This window comes from Leptonychotes weddellii, chromosome 1 (assembly GCF_054177405.1).
Source record: "Leptonychotes weddellii isolate Sample4059 chromosome 1, ASM5417740v2, whole genome shotgun sequence".
In the NCBI taxonomy this organism is placed as follows: domain Eukaryota; kingdom Metazoa; phylum Chordata; class Mammalia; order Carnivora; family Phocidae; genus Leptonychotes; species Leptonychotes weddellii.
This window is the reverse complement of record NC_138369.1, coordinates 100,006,775-100,018,982: the sequence shown is the minus strand read 5'-3', so window position 1 is coordinate 100,018,982 and position 12,208 is coordinate 100,006,775. Positions and strand designations below refer to the sequence as shown.

The 12,208-nt window shown below is 45.3% G+C and overlaps 1 protein-coding gene across 4 annotated transcripts in view; it reads right to left on the bottom strand.

The window, feature by feature from the left end:
- Positions 1-543: 543 nt before the first annotated feature.
- The window catches only part of PPM1L (protein phosphatase, Mg2+/Mn2+ dependent 1L), a 398,046-nt gene continuing 386,381 nt past the window's right edge, over positions 544-12,208 (bottom strand). For all 4 annotated transcript variants that reach the window (XM_081828884.1, XM_081828889.1, XM_006739869.3 and 1 more), the window contains 2 exons: positions 4,698-4,859; positions 544-1,557 (listed from right to left, as the gene is read on the bottom strand). In XM_081828884.1, the coding sequence (XP_081685010.1) occupies positions 1,211-1,557; positions 4,698-4,859 (509 nt within the window). In that variant the 3' untranslated portion in view covers positions 544-1,210. The remainder of the gene's footprint in view (positions 1,558-4,697; positions 4,860-12,208) is intronic.

The window sequence follows — 12,208 nt, the reverse complement described above, 5'->3', positions numbered from 1 at the left end:
GCCTGGGGAAAGCTACCTGGTGTGGACAGTGATCTGCAACCGAATGTTACAGGCAGCTGCCTCTCCACTGTCAAGGGGAAGCACGCGCCAGCATTTTATCACCAAATGCCCAGCTCCGCTGGGCACTGTGTCCTCGGCTTCAAGGAACACACACGCAGTTCAAGGCTGTGCCGATCAGAACACCGCTTGAAAGACACTTGAAGGCTACTGGGACAGGAGAGAGAGAAGAAAAAAACCCATACAAAAACGGCCGCTGGAGCTCAGTTCAGGGTGGTGACCTCCCCAGCTTTCTCTCCTAACGCAAACAGCAGATTTCCCAGGGGACACTGTGACTTATTTGGCCGCTATTTCCCTCCATCTACCCTTAAAGAGTGAAGAAATTATGGTATTGTGATTTGCTTTATTCATTTCCCCTAATAGGTTTCTTGGTAAGACAAAAAATTGTGGTGTCTGGTGGTGGTTTCACAGCTGCCTATTACATAAAGTAAGGTAGAAGCAAAAGGTTAAGGTCATGCATGATTAGGATAAACGCACGGAGACGGGTCAGGTGGCACAGAGTCTATTTAAGTAAGAAAGGAAGCCAGGGGAAAAGGTTATGTGTGCTGTGCGGGCGGCTCTCATCCTCCCCCCTTCCCCCCGTCTCCAAAAGCGGCCACGAAATAATAAACCATTTCACATCTGTGTCTGGGCTGCTGCTGAGCAGAAAAGCTGGGCTCAGGAGGACAAAGCCCTCTCAGGATAGCTCTGCCTCTCAGCAGCGGGCATCGGCCCGTCCGCCCAGACTCACAGGGGCCGCGGCAGCCCGTCCCCTGCAGCTCCGGAGGCCTGCTCTGTGCACCACTCCAAAGACAGGACAGAGTCTGATGCCTGGAGAATCCTGGAAGAGGTCTTGAAAAGAATCCCAAAGGGGAGAATATATGGCACATGTGCCGTTCACGTCATACTTGTGAATCTACAGCTATATATTTATATATTTTGAACATCGGAGGAAAGAATTGGGAACACATGAAGAAACCATTTTCCAGCCTCTCAGCTATGTGGGCCAAGAGCACCCTCTGTTCATTACTGCATATAGACCTATGCCCACCAGGGAGGGGAATCCCACGTCTAGGTGGCTGATCCTAACTGTAACTCCCACGCTTTCACTACATTAGAAGAGACCAGTGTGTTGAGAGTCCTTTAGGCGAGGGCAGCCGAGACCCAGAAGGGTTCACTGCTCTTCCGTTTTGCTGCTATTCCTGAACTTCACCACCATGACCGTTATATTGTCAGGGCAGCCTCTGTAAAATGACTGTAAAACTATGCTCTTAGCCCCAAAGTGAGGTTCATCCAAGCGCTCCTTGATGAATCGAACGGCTTCTTCGTTGCTGAAAGCATCCCAGAGGCCATCTGATGCCAAGATCATGAACTCGGGCTGGAGCTTGTCCAGGTCAAAGGTCAGGATATCTGGGTCTGGGATGACCACATTGAGATTTTTCAGCGGATAATCCCCCAGGGACCGAGACATGGCCAGGATTCCCTGGACCCTCCAGGAGCCATTGAAACTGATAAAACCACCTGCAAAGACAGAATGAGCCCATTAGCTTGAGCAGCTGGTATCTCACACACACGGGAGAGTGTGGGTGCACGTACACAAGGCTCATCTCCTGCATGTGCCCCCCTCACCTCCCCTGGGCACTGCCAGGAAGGAGTAGCCTTCCCGCCGCATGGCTTGAAGTTTCACACTCTACCAGGAGATCCTCATCTTAAAGGCTCTGAGGAATATATCAGTAAAAATAGTGAGGGTAGGCAGATGCATGTAGATGAGGGCATTGGTTTTAACTTAACAACACCTTGACGGCTCCTTGATTGACAGTAGGGAGCCCTAGGGTAGGGATTCGAGGACAATGGCCAAAGAGCGCTGAAAGGCATGAGGACGGGAACCAGAGACACCACTGGGCTACTTCATTTAGCTTTAGGCTGCCCCTGGGTGCATCTAGATCTCAAAACAGCTCTCCAAATAGGATCGGGATTAAAGAAGGGTGTATTTTAGCACAGTAGAGAAAGGTTCAGGCTCTTGGGTCGGACTGCATAGATTTGATTCTTGGCTCGTCACTTCAGTTGAGAAGCTCTAGCTTTCTGATTCTAGGTTGCCCTGGCTACAAAATGGGGACAATAATAGTACCTATTCCACTGAGTTGTGAGAAATAAAGGAGTTACTCCATATAAATCACTTAGCATAGTGCCTGTGTATCACATGCACTCCATGCACTCAATATTGTCTATTATTATTTTTTCTTTAAGGGAGCGAGGACTTTGTTCATTCACATATTATTTGTCAGATATCTATTAAATGTATACTCCATGCAAGGCATTTTGCAGGCTATAAACTTATACAAGATCCAGACCTTTCTCTAAAGAAGCAGATAGTCTAGCAGAAAGGAAAAGCTACATGTATTAACAACTATGAGCACAAAGCAGTATTCTTTCGAGAAGAAACTAGTACCTGCTAAATGCTGTAGTCAGATGAAGGAGGAGCAATGATACCTGGTTGTGATGATCAGGGAGAGTGAGCAATAAAGCGAGGCTTTGAACGATGGGTAGGACCTCTACGTATGAGAACATTCCAGGAAGTGTGGTCTAGTAGGCAAGAGCATGGGCTCCAGAGTCAGTGTCCTGGGTCTCGATTCTCGTCCCACTATTCACTAGCTGTGTGTCCTTGGGCACACATGCCTCTTTGAGGGTCTACTTCCTCAGTTGTAAAATGAGGATAACATTATCAAGCTCATAAGGTTAGTAAAGAGAAATCATATGTAAAGAACTAGGCTTGGCTCCCAGCACAGAGTGAGCAAACAATAAATGGCAGCTGATGTTGCTGTTCTTGGAAACAATAAAAGGAGTGAAGACAGAAGGACCAACTCGTATTTGGCCCAGACTGGTTGTAGTGTATTGTTATGCTAAGTAGGACAGGGAAAGGTGTCCTGAAAGGAAGGCTGAGGTCAGAGAAAATACACGTAAAGGTAATAAAATCAATCACTGTCCCTTAAGCCTTGCTATAAAATACCCCTTGACACAGGTTAGATTAACCTTCTTGGAGACAGTGTCCAAACTGGCCTCTATAAAGCATCCCTGGAGGGTGCGGGTGCAGGTGGGGGGTATGGCAGGGACGAGGAGAGAGGATACAATGGAAATGCCATTGCAGAAGGGCACGCAGGATGCTAAGATGACATTTCCAGGTATCGTACACACATCCTTGCGTGGAGTAGGCTAACTGAATCTTAAGTCCAGGGTCACAGCAGACTCATGGGGAAATGGTGTCTTTGTAAGTAAGGAAGCCAGAGTATTTGCTCAGACTGCTTGCAGTTCATCAGAGCTTGATAGATACTCCTAAAATATAGTTTGTTCCATCCCACAACAAAAAGCCTGACTAAAGCTCTCATTAAAAATTATTCTGCATCTCAAGCAGTTACTGAAGCAGGAGGTTGTAATACATTTCAACAGTTTTTGACTCAAAAGTACAGTTTCCTACTGTGAAAACTCAAATGTTGATTAGGTTCCGGGCAGAGGCTGACCTGTAGAGAGAGAGAGTCAACTGCATTTACCCTGGGCAGCAGGGGCCCATTCTGGTTAGAGACCCAGGGTACGTGAGCTCCCCTTGGACAGCTGGGCCTGCCGCCTGGCATATTGTGCAGAGCCAACATGCTGCAGTTGTCAGTCTGGAGAGGGAGGGAGTCCTCCTTTCCATGGGTAGAAAAGAATCCCCCAAAGTGAATCATGAAAATGTAATCATCAACTGATAATCTTCCTTCGAGTCTTTGTCCTAATATCACCTTAGTGAGGCCTGTAGTGACCACCCCCGATACTCCCCATTCCCTTGCCTGCTTTATGTCTCTTCATAATAGTTATCACTTTATAATACACTAGATAAGTTACTTATTTTTACTTATTTATTGTTAACATTCCCCATCCCATCCCAATTCCAGAATGTAAGTTTGTATCCCCAGTCTCTAGATGTTGAAAAAAAAAATGAAAAGAGCCTGCCTCCCAACCCCAGAATATTTACTTGTGCCAGGCACTGAGCTAGATGCTGGGAGTATAGAGAGGAACAAGACCGAATTCCTGCCCTCAAAGAGCTCACAATCAGGAAGGCAGAACAGATAAGAGAGCCAGGTATGTCCATATTGTGAAAGGTAACCCAATAGGTTACCCAAATAGGATATTGGGAAAATGAAAGGGCACCTAACCTAGACTGGGGGAGCCTTTGGTGCAGTGACAGGGAAGGCTTACCAAAAGGATACCCTTAAACTGGGTCTTAAAGGACAAGTAATTGTTATCCACTGGCTGGTGGGGCTGGCACTTGCCAAGGTACAGAGCTAGCAGAAACATGACTCACTTGGGGAACGGTTAGTTTGGTGTGGCTGGAGGGAAGCAGGGTAAGGCAAGCAGGAGCCCAAAGATCTCATTAGCCTTTAAACTAGGAAAGGGCTTTTTGGGGGGCTCTTTTGGAATCTTTGGCCACGAGGAGGGCAAGTTCGGTGGCCATTTATTTGCCAAGAAATGTCACAAAGTCAAGTCTCAGCTACCTCAGCAGCAGCCTCTGTGCTGATCTACTAGTCACGGGGTAACTGAATATCTTATCCCCCACAGGCAGTCCAAGCAAGCCACCCTGTTCACCGGACAGGATGGCAGACAGTACTTGGAGGTGTTCACAAGCTCACCAGCTCTCTTTATCCTCTTTCTCTCCTTCAGTTGGTAAGGCTTGTGATCATGAGACAGAGGAATGGCGTTCCCGTCCTTGTCACACAGGACCCCTCTCGAGTCACCCACATTGGCTACCGTGAGGTCCTTATCTGATAGTAGAGCAATCAGACACGTTGTACCTGGGAAACGGAGGAGAGAGGCATTGTAAGAGGTCAGCGGTGCGTTGAGATTCAGCTATTTCTTGTTGTTACTGGATTCTTCGGTCATTAAAACTGCTCCTGCTGGGTGAGAATTTAACTCCAGACACTCCTGAGAATGATGGCTGTTCACTTCAACAACACTGATCAAATCTGACAGGCAGTTTTCTTAACCATGTTAGAATGTTACTGAAATAGGCTAGGATAACATTATCATTTTCCCAAATCATTTTTGTTTCTGCTCCTCTTAATTTAAATACATATCACATTTAGGGCGCCTGGGTGGCTCAGTCGGTTAAGCGACTGCCTTCGGCTCAGGTCATGATCCCAGGGTCCTGGGATCGAGTCCCACATCGGGCTCCCTGCTCTGCGGGGAGCCTGCTTCTCCCTCTCCCACTCCCCTTGCTTGTGTTCCCTCTCTCGCTGTGTCTCTCAAATAAATAAATAAAATCTTAAAAAAAAATAAAATAAAATAAACACATATCACATTTAAAAGGATTAGGAGAGAATCAAAATCAGTCTGAAGCTTCTGGCAGTTGATATATATTTTTTTGCTTCTCATTGGTGCCTCATTTCTGTGGAGTCCCAGTTGAAAGTGGGGAGGAGGGGGGTCTTGTGAGCTCCTCGGCTGGAGGGTCTGGAAGAGGCAGTAAATGACAGATACCAACAGCCTGATCCTATGGCGCCGTGAAGGAGCTGCCTATACAAAGTCTGATGCAAAGATGGGCAGCCAGAAACAGGTCAGCTCCAGGGTGTGATGGGGGCAGACTATAAAGCAGAAGCAGAAAAACCTACAGTGAAGACAGCAATGAGATCTAGGTAGATGGGAGGTGGGGGTTGGGGTGGTCAGAGCCAGAAGGGGAGCCAGACGGACGACCTGCTTGCCTGGAACCTATAAAAGACACAAAAGGACAAGCTCTTCTCAAACCCCTCTTGAAATGAGAGTGGATAAAAGCAAATAGAGATGGACAGTGTGGTCCCCCTGGAGCCTGGCCTTATTTCCTGCCTGGTGTCCTCTGTCCGACTGTTTCCTCTGTCCTGCCTCCCTCCTGACAGTGTCACTGAATATGCAAATGCCTGCTGAAATGTACGACCCATTAAGCTGTTGCTTGAAACTGTTAACGCCTTTGCTTGTGAAAATTATCCATCAGTGTCTTCATTAATATTTCCCTCCTCATTTAGAAGGTCCTATTCTGTAACAGAATGTAAACTGCACCTAAACAGCTCTTTAGCCTTCACAGAACAATAAACAAGACTGAATTCTTAAGTGGCCACAAAGAATAAATACAGGTCAATATCAGGAGCAGGGAGAATAATTAGAATATTTAGCATATTCAGGTATTATAGTTCAGTTTGAAATTCCATTCTTAAGCCATTTAACTCAAAACTGCCTTGGTCGGCAACGGAAATACATGAAATATTGGTCAACTCAGGATTTCTGATATGAAAAGCTTTGTGAAAGAAAAAAAAAGTCTAATCTTAGGGATTTCAAGCAAATTGCAAATCTTTTACCTTTAAAAAACACTGTAAAAATGAAAACGTAAACACAAAAACCATTCATACCATCAGAGATTGTTATTCTCAGTTTTTGCTTAGTTGCCTTTTGGTTTTCAAACATTCTCACTTTGTCCTCAAGCATCTGATTAGGTTAACTTATCTAACACAATCAGAGACTATAAGGCACATTCGTAAAGTCTGAAGGTGAAATAGAAACTTTATTGGATATTGCATGGCTTGGGGGCAGTGCGTTCATAGACCTCTTCGAGTTGTCTCTTTGGCCCTCTTCACCTCTTTCCTTCTCACTCTGCACACTCTGAGAGACCACGTTCCTGACCCTGGGCTCCACTACCATCCAAGCCTGTGCTGCTAGCCTGGTTGACACTCCTGAGGTCCATGTCAACTGGCGTGGAGGTGTTTCGATTTTCCTGTACTGCCGGGGATCCAGGGAAGGGCTCTGCGGCGTCCCTTTGAGAAGACCAGAGGGATCCACCTGGCTCTGGGCCCTTTCCCCACCCCATTTCAGCACAGCAGGTCTACACCCATCTGTTAGCTGTACTGTGCTGCCACATAAGTCTTTTTTTTTAATAAATGACTTTTTATTTATTTATTTATTTATTTATTTATTTATTAGGAATGACATCTCATTCCTACAGCTAGAAAAAAAATTGCAATGTAATCGCGTATGTGATTAAGAATCACGGAAGGGTTTTAAGCAGGATAGTGTCATGGTGAGATATGTGTTCTAAAAGATCGTTCCAGTGGCAATATGGAAGATAAAGTGGAACCAGGGAGAAAGATAGAGATAATGAAGATCTGAATTAATGTAGTAAACATAGAGATAGAGGGTAGGAGACAGATTATTTAAAGCCGAAATGGAGAGGTCACAGAGAGTGAAGGAAATAAAGGAGAGGGGAACAAGTCTCGGGTAATGTCCTACCTTCTAGACGGTGGGTGGGGGGAGACCTGGGTGTTCCATAGACAAGGACTTAAGGGGATGTCTGCTTGGGGCTTCTGGGAAAGGCTTTCTCTCTCACTAAAGGAGACACAATGAAGAAAATGACCCACTTCTTTGGTCCAGTGTTGGCTCACCTGTTTCCCAGAACTGTGGCAGCCATCTTGAAATATGAGGCAATATGCCTCCGGGTCAAGGCACTCTGCTGCAGGTAGAGCAGAGAGGTAAAGAGCCTGAGTCCCTAAGATATCACGGAATGGCTGAACCAGCCTGAAAAGGGCTTGTTCTGTGAGACATTAAATATCTTTACTGCTCATGGCTTTTTAAGCTGGATTTTTCTGCTCCTTGTAGCATCCTAACTGGTTCAGGGGCTTATAGTCCAATAAGGGGGTCTTTGGGTGGATTTAGAGTATCTGCTTTGCTTTACTCACATGTTGTTGCATATACCTAAGATTCCTGGCCTGCCAATTCCTTTGTCAAGGACACAATTCCATTGTTCCGTGGGTAAAAACGATCTATCTCATGACATGTATTTCAGAAATTTATTGCTTTGAGACAGCTGGGACTGCCTTTGTTAACAATAGAATCTTAGACCTGGCCAAAACAGGTGAGCCCCAGATGGTGGATTAGAGCTGCAGGCAGTTTTTAGGATCACTGAAATGTCACCTTTCCCTCTCTATAGAAACCTGCCTATATCCTGGGTGGCGGCCCAAGCATAATCTTCAAAAACTGCTTCACTGTAGGCAATTTATCGTTTGTGCCTTGCAGTTGTAGTTTGGGGTTGCAAGAGAGAGTCTATAATGTAATCTTACTTTACAGAACAAACTACCTTGTTGCTGAAAGACTCCAGAAAAACATCATGTCCAAGAGAAAATGGACAAAATCACCTTTTCTTTTGCTTGCATGAGAAAAAAACACCCCCCCAAATTTTGGCCACAAGTTTTGATATAAAAGAGTTATTCCATAATTGTACTATTTGTCACATGCCAGGGTCTGACAATATTACTTAATACCTCAGGATGTTTCTATATTAACAATTTAGTCTAGAAGAGAATGTAATTGCAAATCTGGAAGATATCTTGGAAATTTAACCTATTAACCTCACTTCACAGATTAAAAAAATGAAAAAAAGCAAATTCACACAGACTAGACTTCAATGTCCTAATCGAGTGAGGTCTAGCAAGTTATTTAACTTTCAAGCCGCAGAAAATGGCACCACAATCCAGTTACTCAAGCTAGGAGTCATCCTTGTTTTTCTTCTTTTCTTTTCCTCATTCCTAACATTCAGTCCTGCATTAAGTTCTGCCACTCTTACCTTTAAGGTACATCTTAAACCCCTCCAGCTTTCTTGTTCTCATTGCGTTGACTCTAGTCCAAGCCACTGTCCTTTCTTAGTGCTGCTATTTCAGCGTCAGGTGAAAATGATGGTGGCCAGGTCCTGCATGGTCTGGCCCCCACCCAAACTGTCCAATGTCATATCATACTACTCTTTCCCTTGCTTTCCCTCCCTTCTGCTGCCCAAACATGCCAATCCTTTTGTTGTCTTCTGTTCCCTCTGCCTAGTATATTTCCCTGTCTTTGACACCGGCTGATTAATGCATATGGGATGTCTTAGTACAAGTGTGACATCATCAGACGGATCTTCTCTGATGGGGTAGATCTTCTCTCCTCTTTACTCCCCTCACTGCCCTCACAATGCACAACTGTGTAAATATCTTGTATATTTATTTAAACAATTTAATTAATGCCAATCTTCTCCTGTACAATATAAACTTCACAAGGGTAAAGGCATTGCTTGTTTTCCCTACTACAGTGCTGATGCCTAGAACATGGCAGGTGCTCAATATCTGCTGAATAAACAAAGTAACGGATGAATGAATAAATAATCACACACTGTCTCTTTGATCCCGATCTGACATAATGCTAAGCTCCTTCTGACTTGCTCCGAACATGTCCACTTAGGTCAATAATGCGATGCACACCATCTTCCAGATATTGCCACAGCAGGGAGACGCTCAACTGTAGCAAAATACATTTTACACGTTGATCAAAACATGAGGACCGTCCTGTACAGGTATAATCCCGCTCACAGGCACACTGCCCGTAACTAGAGAGAGCCTCCTGCCCAGGCCTGTCCCGAGTTCTTCCCTCCAGCCAGCTGAGGCTTCTGGTCCAACACAAATGAAACATGGGCAGGGATTCTATCCTCACCACACCCTCCAAAGCCGTGGCACCTTGTGAAGTGATGAAAGTGTCCCATGGCTGTCATTACAGGCACATTCTGTGTCTGCTTCTGACCTCAGTTTGTACTTGAGCGAATCTCGCACAGTTTCACGTTGTCCTGTTAATTCTTGTTTTCTTTAGGGAAAACCCACAAATGCAAATTAGTCATTAGTCTATTCCTCTAAACCAGCATTCTCCCCTCTGATGTAATCTCTGGGAGACAGACAAAGTAAAGGCACACAATGAAATCTCTTCTAGACTTATCTAAATATTCTGGTTGGATGATATTAGGCACTTCATTCACTTGGTGAGTTGAGCTTGAGAAAAATGCAAATCTTTTTTTTTTTCTTTTAAGTGGACTCCACATCCAGCATGGATCTCACGACCCTGAGATTAAGACCTGAGCTGAGATCAAGAGCTGGATGCTTAGCCAAATGAGCCACCGGGGTGCCCTGAGAAAAATGTAAATCCTAATGGAGGTTAAGTAACTTGGGTTAGTTCGCGCATCTTTGGAAACCCTAGTTATCAGTATTTTTAAAACTTAGTTTAATTAATAGCAAAGTGGTAATAACAATTTGCTCAGCACTATAAACGCCACTAAGTGGCTCACAAACACACTTGTAGTTGATTTCCTGACTCGTCAGTGTGGGTGAGGGGCAGGTATTATTGCCCCCCTTTGAGCAGACAGGAAAATGGGGCACAGAGACTTCCAGTGTCTTATCCGTGGTGACACCGCTCAAGGCACATGTACTGAGTGACTACGTGACTAAAAAACCTGGGAGTCCAGAGTGATTACTCTAGTAATAACAACGATAGACCCTACGACTGAAATTTTTCATTATAATGCTAAACACATTGTGTAACTTAATCTGCATTACCCTTCAAGATAAAGCATAGTTGTCCCCATTTTCCAGATGGGGAAACTAGGTCTCGGGTAGGATAACAACCTGGCCAGGTCACACACTTGGACCGTCTGATTCCACTTTAACAATCAGCGCTTCTTCCTATTCTAAGCTGTTCTCCTACTCCCAGAAGTCAAGATTTCTGTGACCTGTTTCTACCTTTCTGTTTTGAATGGTCCCCATCAACTAGCCCCCTTTTACAGTGTACCTTGGTGCAAGTCACAGAAAAATTTGAGAGTCAGGAAAAAATTTGATTATGTGATACAAAGTCCACCTAATAGAAATGTGACTGTATTCACTTTTTTTTTTTTAAGATTTTATTTATTTATTTGACAGAGAGAGAGAGAGACAGCTAGAGAGGGAACACAAGCAGGGGGAGTGGGAGAGGGAGAAGCCGACTTCCCGCCGGGCAGGGAGCCCGATGCGGGGCTCGATCCCAGGACCCTGGGATCATGACCTGAGCCGAAGGCAGACGCTGAACGACTGAGCCACCCAGGCGCCCCGTGACTGTATTCACTTAAACAAAGCTGGTACAGGGAACATTCTCAATAACGAGCAATCGGAAGGCAGCCAAACCTCTCTGAAATTAGAAACAAGTAGCTGGGATGAGTTGATCTCTAGGTCCTTTTCAACTTTAATATCCTGCTGCTCTTGAATTGGAACTGCAAACTCCAATGTCTCCAGGGAAGTAGGCCAGTAAGAAAAAGCTTGTGGCCCTTCTGGAGTAGCTTTATCCCCCTACTTTTGACAGAAGCACGGGTTCTGAAGTGTTTGTTTTTTTTTTTAAAGATTTTGTTTATTTGACAGAGAGAGACACAGCAAGAGAGGGAACACAAGCAGGGGGAGTGGGAGAGGGAGAAGCAGGCCTCCAGCCGAGCAGGGAGCCCGATGCGGGGCTCGATCCCAGGACTCTGGGATCATGACCTGAGCCGAAGGCAGACGCTCAACGACTGAGCCACCCAGGCGCCCCTCTGAAGTGTTTTCTACTCTAAGAGCGGGCAGGCAGGAGGACAAGGCACAATGGGCCTCGGGTTTCGGCGTCAGGTCCACAACACGGGAGTGTGCGTGGGGCTTGCGGTGAACACATGCGAAGGGGACAGCAGTTCCTCAGCGATGAAGGTCACTGCCATGTGGGAATGCAGGCCCCTTGTGAATAGTTCTTCAGATTTTTTTTTAAGTTTATTTACTTATTTAAATAATCTCTACACCCAACGTGGGGCTCGAACTCAACCCTGAGATCAAGAGTCACACGCTCCTCTGACCGGGCCAGCCAGGCGCCCCTTTCTTCAGATTTTTGAAGGGAAGCCATTGTTATGTGAACTCTCCTGATTTTTAAGTGTTGGCAGCTTTTATTTAAAAAAAACAGTGCAAGCCAAACAAAAGGCAACTGTAGTCCAATGATTCTTTGACTCATTAGACTAACAGCCTCTTTTTGGGCCAGGGTGATGCCTTCCTTATTCATTGTTGTATATATATATTTTTTTAATCAGAAAGTCCTTTAAAAGAAAGTGCTTCTGGGCGCCTGGGTGGCTCAGTCGGTTAAGCGACTGCCTTTGGCTCAGGTCATGATCCTGGAGTCCCTGGATCGAGTCCCGCATCGGGCTCCCTGCTCGGCAGGGAGTCTGCTTCTCCCTCTGACCCTCCTCCCTCTCACGCTCTCTGTCTCTCATTCTCTCTGTCTCAAATAAATAAATAAAATCTTTAAAAAAAAAAAAAAAAAGAAAGTGCTCTTACAGCACTCATTCCATAATAGT